An 18,457-nucleotide genomic window follows, 5' to 3' on the forward strand; every position below is an offset into this window, starting at 1 on the left:
GACTACCCACAGGTTATGACTGCAGCAGTGTGAGACGAAGAACATCCAACTCTGTGAAGAGTTGTGGGACTTTTTGACTAAGATAAGAAATTTGCCATTTGACGATGACATAATTTTTTTTGACTATTGATGTGGTGAATTTGTTTAACGTTATACCACACGATATAGGCTTAGAGTCGTTTCAAGATTACATAGTAGCAGTGGGTGTTTTTTCAAACAATGAGGTGTATGTTTCAACCACTCTTATGAAAGCAATTTTGAAAAACAACTGTGTATTTTGAGGGTCAGTATTACCACCAAAAATGAGGAGTGGCAATGGGGGCAGCCTGTGCCCCCATTTTTTCTAACATCATTATGATTGAGTGGGAAAGGAGATATTTGTTGGGTTCCAACTACGAACACCATTGGATCACATGTTGTAATTTTTTGGACAACATATTTATTGCATGGAAAGGGCCTTTGGATGAAATATTGCACAGTGGTGCAGTGGTTAATGTTGTCGCCTCACAGCAAGAGGTTCTCCGGTTCGATTCTCGGCTGGGGTGCCTTCTGTGTGGAGTTTGCATGTTCTCCCTGTGTACGCGTGGGTTTTCTCCGGGTACTCCGGTTTCCTCCCACATTCCAAAGACATGCATCTGGAGTGTTTCTCCCCGGGCCTCCGCTGAAAACAGGCTCTGTGGAACGTAGTCGGACATTCCCGGTCAACAAATGTTAAAAAAAAAAAAAAAACTTTGTTGAATATTGTAATAACACCACTACTTTCCTAAAATTTACCAACACTTACAACTCAAGCAATATTAACTATTTAGATGTTGAAATAGGCAAGGATTACGTTAATAGAACGTATGTTAGTAATATTCACAGAAAACCAACCTATTCGAACAATCTTTTACATTTTAACAGTTGTCACCCATATCATCAAAGAAAAGGGACAGTGAAGGGCCAGTATGTTAGACTAGCCCGTATGATATCAGAGGATGATGTTTTTTTGCAAAAAAGTTGCAGATTATTAAGTAACAGCATGTGGTTATCCTAGTTCATTGGCTCAAAATGTGTTTTGCTGAAGTACTTGAGAAAAGGGTTGGGTTGGAATATATACCAGTTTTGAGAGAACATGTGGAGAATCCTGGGGTGACAGGAGACAAACAGGTCGGTGTAAAGCAAGCATTTTCCAGGGCCTTTATTACTACATTCTCTAATGAACATGTTGAGATTCTAAATATTTTAAGGAAGAACTGGAGTATCTTCTCCTGTTCTGATGGGATACTTGAATAGGGACGGAGCCCAAGATAGTATTTAGAAAAGGTAAATTGATCAAGAGCTTTTTGGAAAGTGACAGTGCTAATAATGCTTTCATTAGTTTTAGAAGGTTTGGGATGTTTAACTGTGGGTCCTATCCCCAATGTTCACAGATTAGGAAGGGGGAAATATTCATGGTTAATGGTAAAATGATTCAACCCACTTTTCATTGTAACTGCAGTACAAGGTATTGTTTATGTGGCCCAATGTAATTATTGCTCTAAATTCTATGTTGGCAAAACTCAGAGACATTTTAGACATCAGATTCATGAGCATTTGTTGGACATTAGACATCAAAAAATGACTAATGGATTAGCGAAACACATTGTCCAATACCCTGAACATAAGTTTTAATTTTTTGGAGTTGAGCAGTCTTGTGGTATAAGCAGAAGAAAGCGCTAAATCTACTATGGCAATAAAGAAATTGTTCTTTTATTTCACTGGTGTGGACCTGCTTGGAACATTTGGACTGTGTTTTTCCATTTTGGTATTTGTTGTTCTGGTTCCTAGTTATGCTGGCTATATCTTGTCTTGACATTATACAGACTTTGCTTTGATTTGTTATTTCTCTGGCACAGTCCCACATCTGCACCCTTCAGTTTATTGAATTGTGATTTTGTAAATATCGTATTCTGCAAGCTGTGATTAATGCAATGTTGTTAACATCATCCAGTTAGACTAACCGCGACTAAGTTGTTCTAATCCTATTTAAATTTCTACACAAAACAGTGTTTCTGAGGTCAGTTACTGGATACTGGTCACCGTCCATGCAGAATGCATCACTGGGAGTTTTTCTTCATTAAATGTGTATGCATATTATGTCTTAAGTTGTCTATTAGTCTAGCGCACCTGGACAGGAACTGTAGGGCCTGATGTACTGTCAGAGAATCCAGGAAAATTATGTTTTCCTCTATTTAAACGTGCCTTCAGGAAGACTACAGTTATAACCATTTGCTTTCACATTCCTGCCATTAGAAATTGGTGCTGCAACTATAACATATGATACTGTACAGGTGAAAGGCATTCTTTCTTTCTTTGTATCCAACTATCTGTCTTGTGTCCATTTCACCCTCTTGTTTCATTCTTCATCTGTCTGCATCCCTTTTTTATCTTCTTCTTCATCTTGACTTTTGTAGTTGATTTCTAAACAGCAAGGGGGACTGTGCATATAATTTGGATGCATTTATGAGTGATAGTACATCAGGCCCCGCATAAATAAGGAAGTCCGTAATTGTGAATGTGCTGTGAATTTTTACTTTGTGGTGTAAAGAATTACAGGTCTTGTGCTTTAATAACAGTCCCTTTTTCTAATGAATGGTTTCCAGTGAAATAACAGAAACAGAGACAGGTGCATATTTGTGGAGAAAAGGTAAGGTGTCATGCTGGCTGTCATTAAAGTACTGAGCCTTATACAATTTTCAGCTATGCAGTTTATGTTCAAATTTTATTATGTTTTTAAATGTGACTCAACAAACAAGTGAGTATAACGTTACTTATGTCTGTCACAACCTTCTGACATTTACTAAAATAATTTGTTGAGGTAATTAACAGCTATTACCTTCCTCACAGGATTGAAGAAGAAGAAGAGTGGGACAAACACATCAATACCTCAAAAGCATCTGAGTCTGAAAAGTATAAAGTTAGTCGCACTTTCAGTTTCATCAAGAACAGAATGACAAGCCAAAGAAACAAATCGAAGGTACCAAAAATAGACAAAAGACAAGCTCTAACACACAGACATTCCAACTTTACATCTTATTCATGTTTTTCCCTAAATGCATGTAATATTGCTATGTAGAAAAGCATTAGCTTTCTTTCATATTTTATATCAAATTTGGAGTTAAGTATACAGCAGCCTTAACAGAAAACTTTTAGAATATCTTAATCTAAATTTACATTTGTCCATACATTTATCTCTTATTTTAGTCTAGTTGTATTTCTGGAATATTGTTTGCATTGAATTCTGTTACCCAGAAATCAAGTGAAATCATGGCTTAGCCAGTAAACTGACCTGACTACTAATTTACATTGGGGAGAATTAAAAAGCCCTGTAGCCGAACAGCTCTCTTTGTCTTTCAGAGACCTCTCTAGCTGCCACCCAACTTCGACAAACAAGAATCTTAAATTTAATTTTGGGGGATTTCTTTAAATTTTGAACAACTTCCCATCCAGAATTCACACATAAACTGATTCTAGTGATCATTACCACTTTCATGTAAATGACATTAGCTTTAATTTTCTTAAGTGTTATATAGGTTCGTAGGTTCATAGGTTAGTACTAAGTTAACTGCCCTTAGGAGCCATTTTAAGCTTAGCCAATTATCCCTAGTGAGACTTAAACCCTGCACCTTGTGTTTGTAAGGCAAACACCTTAACCATTAGGCCACCCTCCCAACCCTATTTTAATCAGTGGATTTAATTACCTAACATTTATAGAAATGTAAAAAAACTGTTAAAGTACACTAAAAGTTAATAAAAGCTGAATATATTTTCTGGTGCGGCTCAGCAGTGAACAAGCCTGCCACATCTGTATCAGGTACAGTAATGGTAAGTGTGAGCTGGTATGTTACTAGTGACTCAGTTCTGGTGAGAGGAACCAGCATACTCTCAAGCTCTATCAGTCACTGAGCCAGAAAATGTCCTTTATGTTGGCAGAGATTTGTGTTTAACTTGTATGTTGCTTCTCTATACCTATTTTTCAATCCTTGTTGCCAAAGGTCCTTTAGTAATGGTGGACAGGTGCTCCTTTTCCTCTGTTTTGCTCTTGATCGTGAGCATTTCTTCCTGATTCTGTAGATCCAACCACGTAAACGCATTGCCTGTAGGGACTTGTTTGATAAGGACATGTGTCACTGCAGATGTGCAGGGAAGGAGATAATGACTATCTGGTAGCTTCCTCGGGGCTGTCTCTGCTGTTTGGTCTGTGCAGAGGTAATGCACACTGAGTGGCAAGGACCACCACAAATTTCCTATTAGGGTTACCACCCGTCCCTCTTTGTGAGGGACAGTCCCTGTTTGGGCAGTTGTGTCCTGAGAAAAAAAAATGTAAAAACTGCAAATGCCCTGAGATTTTAGGCCAAAAATATTTCCAAAGTTTTCTTTAATAGTTACATAAAACAGTTATTTTATATCTGAAACACATAAATGTTATGTGAAATAGCAAAACCAGGAGATTTTCTAAACTGTAGCAAGGAACTTCTTTGCTACAGTTCATAAAACACGCACATTAAATGGTGTTGTCATTTAAACAGCCAGTTTCCCACTTACTGCTCATGGCTGCTTAAATGCTTTTACTGCTGCAGGCAACACTAATGCAGCAACGGATTGAGAACTACACTGAAGTGCCCACTAACTTCTTCCAGCCGGGTGCCCTACCATAACTAGAACTCTAGGCACTGTTGCAGTACTCACTTTTGTGGTCTCTATGGCAGTAGAGGCCTGATATCTGGCCAGATTTTGAGAACTTCACAGAATTCAACCAAGCCAGAACACTGACTCTGCTTTCCAAGGGATGCCAGTGTGTTCTCATTCACCTGTTTGTTGATGCAGTGAAAACACATAAGTCACATATGCCATGTGGTCATCAGTCCAGTGTCAGGTGTTTGCCTTTCAAACTTTCCAGACTGGGCAGGTAAGTACCCCATACTATCGTTCCTTTTGCCTTTCATCTTATTGATATACTGAGTACTGGGGCAGTTGTTCTGAAGTCTGTTGGCGTCATATTGTAGGTCTGTCCCAGTAGACTTGTCCTTTGTGCATGCAAGTGCAAGATCCATCATAAAGACTTTCCTAACGAGAGACCTTATTGTCCGGGACTTAAGTATGACATGTCTTCTTGGGAGTTTTATAACAGATTCAACAAGAAAATGTTAAGAAGACAAGAGATAGCTGTTTTGCTTGCCTGGATAGACTTGGGTGTCTGCAGAATCACAGCAGCCTTTCCCAGTTAATATTCCAAGAAAAGATATAGTAAGAAACTGAGAAGTGGCCCTACCATGAAAAGGATATATGGGAGACCAGCAAAGTTTTGTGTATTCCATCTGGCTAGCCTTAGTCTAAGGACATTGGTACCATAGAGGCACTTGTGCAGCCCCTAGACAAGTTGCCTGGTAGTTCTGAGACATATGCTCTTGCCGCTGAGCTGGCTGACATTTCTTCAACCATTTATGCATCCTCCTAGACAAAAGACCATGATTATTGTTGTCAGATGTTAGAGCCATGGCATTAGAATCAAATGTCTTCAGCAATGTCATGACAGGGGATGGTAGCATTCTTGCCACAATCACTTGAGAGAAAGTCTGTAGTAAAAAATTGGCCCTCAGGGATATCTGCACATGAACTTTTAAAACTATGGCAGCTCATTTAAATATAGAAAAAGGCGCCAAAAAATATTTTTCATTCAATTAATTCATATATCTAAATTCAGTATATGAAATGCAAGTGCTATGTGTGTCACATATATATTTTTTTATATTTATATTTTTATTCATATTTGCATTTATATATATATATATATATATATATATATATATATATATGTATTTTTTATATATATATATATATATATATATATATATATATATATATATATATATATACACACATATATATATATATATATATATATATATATATATATATAGACACTTTTAAACACATTTATATATATTAATATACCACAAGAATTGAAATTTTAGATAAATGCTACCATCTAGTGGTGAATTTTGATATATGAATTAATTGAATCTTTTTTTGGCGCCTCCTTCTATTTTTAAGTGAAAACAAATGTTATTAATTAAGTCTGATGAAGCATTTTGAAATAGCCCGAAAGCACTTACTGATCTGAACAGTTGTCAGATGTTATTGTTGTCAGATGTTAGAGCCATGGCATTAGAATCAAATGTCTTCAGCAATGCCATGACAGGGGATGGTAGCATTCTTGCCACAATCACTTGAGAGACAGTCTGTAGTAAAAAAATGGCCCTCAGGGATATCTGCACATGAACTTTTAAAACTCTGGCAGCTCATTTAAATATAGAAAAAGGCGCCAAAATTTTTTTTCATTCAATTAATTCATATATCTAAATTCAATATATGAAATGCAAGTGCTATGTGTGTCACATATATATATATATATATATATATATATATATATATATATATTTTTTTTTTATATATATATATATATATATATATATATATATATATATATATATATATATATACAGACACTTTTAAACACATTTATATATATTAATATACCACAAGAATTGAAATTTTAGATAAATGCTACCATCTAGTGGTGAATTTTGATATATGAATTAATTGAATGAAAAATCTTTTTTGGCGCCTCCTCCTATTTTTAAGTGAAAAGAAATGTTATTAAGTCTGATGAAGGATTTTGAAGTAGCCCGAAAGCACTTACTGATCTGAACAGTTGTTTCAATAAAGGATCATGAATTTGAAGAGCTGTGGTGGTACCCGGCGTATTTCTTTGGATATTTTTACACTTTGTTGTTGACGCTGCAGGTACCTTTGTCCTTTTAACTGCTTATTGGATTTTCTGATAAGCAGTATTAAGTGCTTGTAATGGGAGGCAAGAATGTTTAAGTGTGTCACTGTAAAGGTGTATATGGATAGGAATCTTATGGTCTCTGTGATTGCTTGCCTAGCATTGATTCTAAGTTCCTAATTATCATCCTTCCAAGTTATGACACACATTATGACAAGCTGTTCTTGATGTTCTACCCCATCAGAAGACATCTCTTTTGGGGAAATCTTAAAAAAAATAAAAAGTCAATTAGGTGCACAAGTCCCCCAAAAAAGTCCAATTATGGCATATGCAATGTTCAAGGACTGGACAAAATGGCCTTGGAAAATCCTCAAGACATGGAAACATTCATACAATGGGCTTAGGCCAGGCACAGGGGGGTGATGTAGACGGAAGTAATAGTCCACAAAATTCACAAAAACTGATAGGCCAGTAAAGAGCGATAAAGATGAAGGTGGGAGGAAGAAATTATATATAGCTGCTGTTATGCAAGAAGCCCAGATTTTTCTGATATTCAGAAAGGTTAAGATATAAATCAGTAGAAAGAAACATGCTTGCACAAGGAAAACTGTCAAAAGCCTCAGATGAAAGATGTTCTTCATTCCACATTGCTGCAGTCCTAACTATTGGGTAGTCCGCTGTCCAGTCGGCCCGAATACCAAAGTATATGGCTGACGTCGGTCAGGGCGCATTAGACTGACGTCAGTACGTCAGGGTACTAATGCGCATGACCGACGTCATATCCTCAGTCTTTTTTGCCGCATGGTCCGATGCAGAAGCAGTTTTGCGAGTGCAGGTTGGCGTTCTGAAATTTTCTGAAGTCGGAGTTTCAGACCGAATCAAAGTTGGCTAAGTACCCGTTGGGAACATTTTGGTTTTTCTTGCCTCAGTATTTAACCGGATGTCAGAAAAAGTGAATAACTGTATTTCTTGTGGGAAACAGATACCTCATAGGGATTACCATACCTTGTGTATACCTTGTTTAGGGCCTGAGCACGACGTTGTTGGATGCCGCTCTTGTGCTAGATTTAACAAACGCACTATTAAGAGATGGTTAGACTGTGCCAGGTTAGTGTTTGGGAAGCGTTGTAATTATAAAATGCCGTCGGATGCTCCGACGCCCGCTACATCCAGAAAGCGCAAGGACAAAACAGCGAAGCCTAGGGTTGGTGAACCGCAGTCCCGGACGTCGGTTCTTTAGAAGGCTCGGTGGAGCCAGAGGTTTTGCCAGGAGTTTCTTTGGAGTCTCAGGCAGAGACTTTACTGTTACAGGATGTGCCCTCTCAGGAGGTAGGCCAGGCTGAGGGGCTTCTCAGGTAACTGTTCTTCCCTCTCTTCCCAAGGTAGTTAGAGCCTCTCCTTCTGTTTCCAAAACTTCTTTGAGAGGTAGGCCAAGTTTAGCTTCAGGGGGCTTCTCCTAGCACTTCAGGTTCTGTGCCTAAGAAACATATGCTTAAAATGGCAGAAGATTTGATTACTATGATTAGAGGTTCCATGCCCCCTCCTGATAAGAGGCCTAGGGTGGAACCAGAGTTTGAGAGTTTTGAACAGTGTTCAGAGGCTTCTGAGTCTTCACGGAAGACTTGCAGGAGTATCCTCCTTATTCTGATTCTGATGTGGATGATTCCACTCCTACAGCTTCTCCTCCTGAGGATTTCTCATTTTCAGAGACTCTGCATTCCATGAGGGAGCACTTTAAATGGGAAGGCCAAGATTACTCTGATTCCAGGAAAAGGCTTAGGGAATTCTTGTTTTTACACCAGCATAGGCTCTTAGCTAAACCTTCTGTGTTGAACGTGGTGGAAGATGTTTTGCAGAGGCTTCCCTGAACCCTGATTCTTTGCCTCCTGCTCCTGTTAAACCTGATAGGTACTATAGGGTGCCTGAAGCTCATAAGTATCTTTTAAGAGTCCTAGGGCAGACCCGAAACTGTTTCTCAGGGACCTAAAGGTGTTAAGGCCTCTGTTGTTAAAAACCCTGTTCCCACTGATAAAGAGGCAAGGGCTTTGGATAGATGGGGAAAGAAAGTGTATACTTCTTCCACTTTAGCCATGAGGGCGTTGAATTGTCAGTTTCACATGCTAAAATATCAAAATTATCTCCTTTCACAATTGAAATCTAAGGTGGATGCTTTGGCGGAAGGTATTGAGTGTAAAGAGTTGCTGGATTTAGTTCATGTGTCTGAACAAGTGGGTAAGCATTCTTTGCAATGTGGTTTTGATGCTGTACAGGCCTCCTCGAGGGTGGCTGCCACTAGTTCTGTTCTTCGCAGGCATGCCTGGTTGAGGGATCAGAATTTAGCTGAGCATGTTAAGACAAGGATTTTGGATGCTCCTTTACAGTCTGATGTGTTGTTTGGTTCGCCTGTGGAAGCAGTTTTAAAGAAAATGGAGGACAAAGCTAAGTCTATGCAAACTGTTAAAGATTTTTTGCAGGTGCAGCCACCAAAGTTTAGTAGAAATTGGCCTACTAAGGGATGGACATATCCTGCTTATGATTCCCAGTCTAGGGGTAGGTCTAGACGTGGTAGGGGCAGAGCTCAAGGTTCTTTTAGGCCTAGAACAGGGAGTTCACCTGCTCAGACTTCTGGTGAGGGCAGGGGTCAGTCCTTTCGTAAACAGACCCAATGACCTGCCTTTTCAGCTGCCAGTAGATTCTCGTCTGGCAGCTCCTTTGGGAGGAAGACTGTCTCTTTTCAAAGAAAATTGGGATTTAATTACTCAAGACAGATGGGTGTTGGATATCATTCACCACGGTTACAGGTTTTATTTCCATACATTGCCCCTTTCAAAGGCATGCCAGACGTTCCTCCTCCACAAAGGAAAGAGGCTCACAAGCAAATTTCTCTGTTACTCCAAATAGGGGCCATTCAGCCAGTCCCTGTATCAGAAAGGGGCCTAGGATTTTATTCTCGCCTGTTCCTAGTACCAAAGAAGGGGAACACGTGGAGACCAATTTTGGATTTATCTATCCTCAACACTTATCTGGACATTCCCAAGTTCAAGATGTTGACGTTACAACAGCTTTTACCTCTGCTGGGCAAAGATCACTGGATGGTAACTTTAGATCTCAAGGAAGCTTACCTTCATGTGCCTATAAGACTAAGTTGCAGGAAGTATCTGCGTTTTCGAGCTGGAAATTCTCATTATCAGTTCTCTGCATTGCCGTTTGGCTTATCTACTGCGCCCAGAGTATTCACAAAGGTTCTGGCTCCAGTGATAGCTTACTTCAGGCTAAAAGGAATTCAAATCTGTCCTTACTTGGACGACTGCCTGATTCTGGCTCAAGAAAAGGAAGACCTTCTACAGCATCTGGAATATGTTATAGCAGTGCTAAGATGCCTAGGGTATTCTGTGAACGAAATAAAGTCCAGTCTAGTACCCTCTCAAGACATGTGCTTTCTGGGTGTGAGACTGAATACAGCAGCCCAGATGGCCTTTTTAACCCCGGACAAACAAAAGAGTCTATCCCTTTACTTCCATCAACTATCTCATCAGTCCGTGCTGACTGCAAGGACAGTCCTTCAAGCATTAGGGTTCATGGCATCTTGTATTCTGGTGCTTCCCAATGCCAAATTGCATATGAGGAAGCTGCAATGGTATCTCAAAAATGTATGGACACAGCACTGCCAGGATCTGGACACTGTCATTCAAATAATACCTTGCCTTCAAAAAGAATTTTTGTGGTGGGCTCAGGAATGTCACCTAAACAAGGGACTCTCTGTGACCCGGCCAGAGGCGAGTCAGATTTTAACGACAGATGCCTCGGACATTGCTTGGGGAGCTCATCTAAATGGAAAGTTGATACAAGACAAGTGGCCTGCCAGACTACAGCATCTACATATCAACATGAAGGAGATGTTAGCAGTCCAGTTTGCATTAATGGCTTTCAAGGAGTTACTTCTTCCAGGGCAGGTGTTGATTCTAACAGACAACACAACTGTCATGTGGTACATCAACAAACAAGGAGGAACACATTCTTATCCTCTATGCAGGCAAGCAATGATTTTATGGGAGACTGCGCTCAGCTTGCAACTAACTCTTCAGGCAAGGTTTCTGCCGGGAGCACAGAACTCCTTAGCAGATGTGTTAAGCAGACAAATCATGGATCCCCACGAATGGAAACTGTATCTTCATGTATTTCAGAAATTGACAGTGTCATGGGGAACTCCAGACATAGATCTGTTCGCTTCTCCACTAAACCACCAGCTGCCAAAGTTTTGCACAAAGGGGTTTCATCACACAGCTTGGAAAGTGGATGCTCTGTCTTTCAGTTGGAAAAATCTTCATGTGTATGCCTTTCCACCTCTGCCTCTTCTTCCAAAGGTGCTCTTAAAGGTCAGACAAGACAAGCCAAGGATGATTTTAATAGCTCCAGATTGGCCTCGGCAACACTGGTACCCACTACTAAGGAGTCTGGTAAGGAAGCCTCCATGGCCTTTACCTTTGATTCCACATCTGTTATCTCAGAAGGACGGTCATCTGCTCAATGTCAAGCTTCACTCTCTTCATCTAACAGCCTGGCATATTCTGGGTTGAAACACAGCAGGTCTCAACTTCCTCAACAAGTTTTAAATGTGATTATGGAAGCTAGAAGACCTAGTACCAGGAAAGTGTACGCAGAAAAATGGAAGAGATTTTTATTTTGGAGTACAGCAAAGAATTTGGAGATTTCTGAGCCTAATTTGAGTGTGGCTCTTCAATATCTTACTGAGTTATTGGACAAAGGTTTGTCCTTCTCTTCCATTAAGATTCATGCTGCAGCAATTTCAGCTCACTATGATTGTGACCCACCATTGTTTTCGCATCCTTTGTTCAAGCAGTTTCTTAGAGGGGCAAAGAATATAAGACCCCACGTAGAGCTCCTACTCCTGCTTGGGATCTCAATTTTGTGTTGGAAAAACTTACTCTACAACCTTTTGAGCCTGCGGCTACTGCTGAATTGAAATACTTGTCATGGAAGACTGCTTTTCTGTTGGCTATTACTTCTGCAAGAAGGGTGTCTGAGTTGCAGGCCCTTATGGCAGTAGAGCCCTTTTTGATTTTCCATAAGGATAGGGTATCATTACGTACTAATCCTTCCTTTATGCCTAAGGTGGTTTCTAGTGTGGCTTTAAACCAAACTATTCATTTGCCTACTTTTTATGCAGATCCCCAAAATAAAGGGGAAAAGATTTTGCACACTTTAGATGTACACAGGCAATTGCGTTATTATTTGAGCAGGACTAAGGATTTTAGGCAGTCTCAGCAGTTGTTTGTTTCTTTTGCTTTGAGTTCGCAGGGCAAGCCTGTGGCAAAACAAACTATTTCTAGGTGGATTGGGTTTTGCATTGCATTTTGTTATTCCCATCATGGCAAGGAGATTCCAGCTGGGATTAGGCCTCATTCCACTAGGGCTACTGCCACTTCAACAGCATTTCTAAGGGGTGGCAACTAAGGATATTTTGGAGGCAGCTACTTGGAGTTCAGTGCATACTTTCTCTAAGCATTATCACCTTCCTCTCTACTCTAAGTCTAGGGCTGGTTTTGCCACAGCTATTTTGCAAGGCATGTTGTCAGCTCCTGCTTCTTTATGATTTGCCAGCCTCCCTTACCTCTGCTTTGGGATTCTACCCAATAGTTAGGACTGCAGCAATGTGGAATGAAGAACATAGTACAGTTTTGTACCTACCATAAATGTAGATGTTCGAGGATCCACATTGCTGCAGTCCAATTTACCTCCCTCCTTCCCTCTGTGTTTAGGGGTGGTTGTGTAGGTGAGGTTATATGCTGATAATTTTGTATATATTGTACATATTTTTGGTGCAGGTATATTGGGCCTTGTCTTTTTAGGGTCTTCTGACATCTGGGGCAAGAAAAGACTGAGGATATGACGTCGGTCATGCGCATTAGTACCCTGACGTACTGACGTCAGTCTAATGCGCCCTGACCGACGTCAGCCATATACTTTGGTATTCGGGCCGACTGGACAGCGGACTACCCAATAGTTAGGACTGCAGCAATGTGGATCCTCGAACATCTACATTTATGGTAGGTACAAAACTGTACTTTTGCATTCTTTAATACAATAATATGGATTATTTGTGAAGTGAAGGATTTAGTACAGAAAATCACATGTAATACCATAGTATAATGGATTTCTTAATCTGGAGTTTCCAGATTAAGAAGAAACAGGTGAAGCAGAATGCCACATGGTGATGCTATGGGTCCTTCTGTAGAAGGCTGGTACAAAAGTTCAGTTGATGTTGCACAGCAAAGGAGGGAGCAGTAAAAAGGGCAACTCTCTCACAGGCAGTATTGCTAAGTAATGGGCCAGCGAATTCCTATACGAAGAAGTAGCAGATGAAGCAGGGTGCATCTGAAGAGGACATACCACAGGAAGATGTTCTGGAACTTTCTGCACAATGCTCACAGGAAATGGACAGCAAAGAAGGTGCTCTCAGTGTAGAAGTAAATGGTCTAAGGGAATAGCTGCTTGATTTAATAAAGAGAGACATATTAAGATTGATGAAGGAAAGAGAATACAGAAAGTAAATCAGACCAAAAATGTTAGAAGTTTTGTAACATAAATTAATACAGTAATTAGGATTGTTAAGAGAAATTTTTGTGATATAACAGATATAAGTAGAATATATTACTGTGCAGCCAAATTAATAACAGATAAAGTCGTGCTACAAAAATACAGAGGTTTAAGGGAAAGGAAGTGAAGAAACAAAATACCATCATGGAAGCATCAAATAAAGAAAATTATAAAGCAATTAAGACAAGAAGGATCACTACCTGATGAATATAGAAGAGTGAAGAGATCTTCAGAAATGCTTAAAAAGATATACATGGTAAAGCAATGCCTAGTATCAAAACAAACCAGGATCTACCATACAATATTGCAAATAAACTAAAATTATCAACACAGGCAGAAAGAATTAATAGATGTTTACGTAAATATAAAGGAAAAGTAGTAAATTTTGCAATAAATTGATAACCCAAAAAAGTTTTGTACAGCACTTAGAAACAAAGCAAAATGAGTCGAAACACCACCAAAAAAGTAGTAGTCGACACATTCTGGGGAAATATTTATGAAGACCCAGTGGAACATAATAAAGATGCTGAATGGACAGAAAATTTAAAAGAAACCGTAAGGAGTTATAACGTAGAGGATATGAAATTATATCAAGTAAGACCATACAAACTGAAATAAAATTAAGAAAAGCTGCTCATTAGAAAGCCCCAGGCCCAGATGCAGTATCTAATTTTTGGCTAAAGTATTAGCATCTTTACACAATGATTTAGGCCTGAGTAAAAATTATTTATATGCACATCCTGAACTGACCCCAACCTGGTTAACAACAACGAGAAAAATGATGCTCCTCCTTAAGAGTGATCCTACAAGTCATCCTAAAAACTATAGAGCAATAACGTGCTTTGCAGTGATACACAAACAAACCATATACTGGAATTGATGCTTACAGAGTCTGTAGTCGTTTAGGAAAAAAAAAATCAATCATGTTAATAGGACAAAAGAAAGTCTTACCGAAGAAAAAGTAATGTGTTGCTAAGTAAAAAGAGAACTGTAAAAAGGGGTAGAATCTAAGTATGGGATGGCTAGATTATAAAAATAGCATTTGACAGAGTCCCACATTCATAGATAAAGGAATGCTTACAGATGTATATGATAACACTACATTGATCCATTACATTACAACAACTATGAAACATTGGCAAACCACTTTGCAGCTCAGCCATGACAAAGGGCAGATTATTATACCAGGGGTAAAAATTCAATGGGTTATATTCCATGGTGATTCTTTGTCATTGCTGCTTTTTTATCTTCCCTTAACCCATTAAGCTTTTTACCTGGCTTAGGTCATGGTTGCAATTTGGCTCCAAGAAAACACCGCGATAAAAAGACTTTTCATCTTCTTTTTTAGACGAGTTAAAACTGTGTAGTTTATCAGAAGAGGAGTTGAAACACAATTGTAAGGGGTTAAAACTTTCTCAAATGATATAAGAATGTCATGGTTTATATTCATTTACCCAAATTGCACTTGGTCGGATACACTTTGCACAAAGTGTGAAATATGAATGTTGAAAATGCCAAATACCAATATGTCCGACTGATAAATCTCGCCCCCTTCTCAACCCATGTTAATGCTTCTTTCTAGGTCCAGAGTGGTAGAGAGTTTCAAATTCAGGATTTATTTTGGGTATACTGGAATTTGGCATTTTGAATTTTCGCTGAATCATTGCAATTATGAGATCACTCAAACAAGTGCAATTCGGGTAAATGAATGTAAATCAAATGTCATTTGGTCTTGATAAATGTGCAAAAGCAGTGTTTAAAGCAGGAAAGATGAAGCACCAAGAAAATCTCAATCTGGGATATCAGTATGAGAGAAAAGAACTAGAGCAGGAGACAGTGTATAAATATCTGGGAATTGATAAAGGATCAGCAGTAAAACATTAATAAACAGAAGTCAGTAAGGAATACTTTGGAAAACTAAAACTAATACTGAAAATTGCCTTGACATCTGTGAATAAAGTCCAAGCTATAAACCAGTTTTGTCCTCCTGTCTTGCCGTACAGTTTTGGGGTGTTTGGCCCTAAAAAGGCATTGGAAGAGTTCAACAGGAAAATAAGAAAAATGCTTAAATGCTTTATGTATATCAAATTATAATATAAAAATCAGTGTATACCAAGATTATGTATTTCTAATTCTGAAGGAGGTATGGACCTCCTTGAAATTAATTACATATATAGATGCGCAGTCATGGGGCTGCATACATATCTAATGACCTCAGCAGATGCAAACACAGTGAAAGTTGTAAAACATAAGGAGAAGTCTAAGATGACTTTTCTGTTTAGTTTAGCCAAAGCATATCAGCATCAACATGGAATGGAAATCAAACCAGAAGTAGACAAAAATCAAACAGCAACTCAATGTGCCAAAAAACAAAAGAAAGAATACAAGAAGGAGGGTCAGATGAAAGCAAAAGAAATGTGGAAAAGGAATAAATATTGTTTTAAGTACAGAGATCTCCAGGAAAAACCTCATGTCAATCAGGATTTGACACAGGAATGGTTAAGGAGAGGTGAATTGAACCCAAAATATGAAAGGTTAATAATGGTGAGCCAGGATGGTGGACTGCATACGCATTGGTTTACAAAGTCCATTGAACATGAAAGAAAAACAGACAAATGTATGTTCTTTAAAAAGAACTGGAAACAGTTTTCCAAACTGTTGCTGGGTATGATACACTCATGGCAGGGGTCCTGTGTACTGAAAGGCACAATGATTTGGCAAGACTGTTGTCTTAGGGATTCTGCAAACACTACAATATTTAACGAATTGAGAAGCACTGGAAACAAGAACCACAAAGCATTAATAGAAAATTATGAAGTTTATATCCCATAGGATCAATTATTACCAGCAGTTCAAATAACAGATGTGAGAAAAACAGATAAAGTAGTCAAGGAAAAAAAGACAAACGTATCATTTATCACTGAAATTGTTAGACCCAGTGATTACAGTGTCTCCTGTACAGAGAGACACAAGAGTCATAAAATACCAGTATTTGCAGGCAGAAATTAGAGCAGTGTGGAAGAAGGATACCCAGGCAGGTTCCAGCAGTAGCAGTAGGAGCAACAGGCCTAATTAAAAATAATTTACAATCATAGATAGGCTACCAATGCATATAACTCTATATGAATTGCACAAGGAGTCAGGTTTGGGCACATTGTGGATGTTGCAAAGAACACTTTTGGCTAACATCAAAGAATGAAACAATACTAATTTCATGAATTTTAATTGTATCCTGATTTAGGAATGGGATCCATTCCTGTCATGGTAATGGAAACCCAAAAGATTTGGAAAAATTAAACTGAGGAAAACACTGTCATTACTGAAAGACCCCTTCAGATAAGAAACAAAAGATGCCTCAGATTCTCAAAACAGATACTTTGACCTTCTAGGTCTGGACCTCCCAAACTCATGGTTTGTCCTCCAGTCACTGAGGCACTGTCATATGCTTTCAAGGCAGTATATCTGGAAGCAGACTCCTGCTCCCCCCACCCCAGGAGACCTGAATGGTTTTACAAAGACCAGGATCCATATAAACTTTTGTACAAGAAACTTCCCCAGCAGATCCAGCTGTTTTGTCCCTAGATACTACAATGGGCTCCAAGCTGGTTTCAAACCTCAGTAGTCTTTGCAGTGATTGAGAAAGGAGGATTTTTAGACCACTTTGGGAAAAGAGCTACACACAAATAACTGTAGCTTTTCCTGCACGGAAATGTCAAGCATACATGATTAAGTATCAGGAAAAATATCTCAAAAAATTAAATTAGCCTATTGGGAGAGTAGAAGAAAATATTGTGAAGACTTAATTGGCTAGCTTTGTGCAAACTGTTTTTCAGGTAGGCAGATATGCGAACAAATGTGTGGTATTGTAGACGCAATATCTAGGGCTACACACACACGCTCACATGCCCACATGCACACACACACACTTTTGATCCTTAGCAAGCAAACACATGCACTTCATGATCAATAAGCAATGTTTAATGAGGCACTTCTTTTTTAAACTATGCCTAGAGTCCGTGTGCATTTTTATATATGTGTGTACTCTACATCTGCTATGAAAACTATCACTTAACATTTTTGTAAAACTGTGTTTTTACATTCTTCTAGGCAAAGTCTAAAGATGGCAAAGAAAAAATAGTTAATGGACATCACCTTTTACTAGGATCATCTTCAGGAACATGCATTGTGTGCAACAGAAATGCTGCAGGAAAAGATGTTCTGCAATGTGTCAGTGAGTGAACTAAGTTATATTTTATTGCAACATTTGTGAGATGTTATATTTACACAAGTATTGTAGGGGAATAAATGTGCTAATTTTAACCAGAAACAATGTCATGCATATGTATTATGTCTCTGACTAAGTTAACCGTTTTAAGAAATTTAAGAAAATGTGGCCATTGATTAAAGTTAGTAAGCAAAATGAATAAGTAAAAAGACTGTACTTTTCCACTGGCAAAAACAGTGGAACGCAAAGGTGGTTTGATACCTTGATTAAACCAACAGGTTTTCCTGTACAGCTGACTGAATTTTCAAACTGCATGCATTATTTTCTTTGTAATAAGCATTCAAGGAAGGACCTGTACGGTCCAAAACTTGAATAACTGACTGTAAAATTTAGTGTGGTCCCATAAGTGGTATCACAACATATAACAAGCCCACTGTTTTATGGGGTAGTAGTTTAAATGGGCAAAAATGTCCAGTTTGCGTATGTTTTTCCCCCATTTGGTTGAATTATGTTTTCCTTTGGAGGGCTGTAGCAGTAGGTATTTACTTTTATGCCAGGGGAACAACAGCCATGGGAGTCAGTTATATTAACACATAGGTAAAAACTATGGAACTCCTCACAAACCTCAACAGAAAAAAAAGCCTTGAAATTTTATCAAACATTGCTTCTTTCATTAGACACACTGGACTCACACATGTTGTTTTCAAGCAATCACTATAGATATCCTTCCATATCACTGTTGCAGTATTTATGATGTAAGGGATCTCCTGCCAAGGATAGCCCAACGTCCAGCCAGTATACCA

The 18,457-nt window shown here is 38.7% G+C and overlaps 1 protein-coding gene across 4 annotated transcripts in view; it reads left to right on the plus strand.

The window, feature by feature from the left end:
• The window catches only part of ARHGEF28 (Rho guanine nucleotide exchange factor 28), a 3,217,901-nt gene that overhangs the window by 2,525,419 nt on the left and 674,025 nt on the right, over positions 1-18,457 (plus strand). For all 4 annotated transcript variants that reach the window (XM_044063941.1, XM_044063943.1, XM_044063942.1 and 1 more), the window contains 2 exons: positions 2,869-2,998; positions 17,537-17,660. In XM_044063941.1, coding sequence (XP_043919876.1) covers positions 2,869-2,998; positions 17,537-17,660 — 254 coding nt within the window. The remainder of the gene's footprint in view (positions 1-2,868; positions 2,999-17,536; positions 17,661-18,457) is intronic.

Source organism: Protopterus annectens, chromosome 2.part2 (genome assembly GCF_019279795.1).
Source record: "Protopterus annectens isolate FY-2018-M chromosome 2.part2, PAN1.0, whole genome shotgun sequence".
NCBI lineage: Eukaryota > Metazoa > Chordata > Ceratodontiformes > Protopteridae > Protopterus > Protopterus annectens.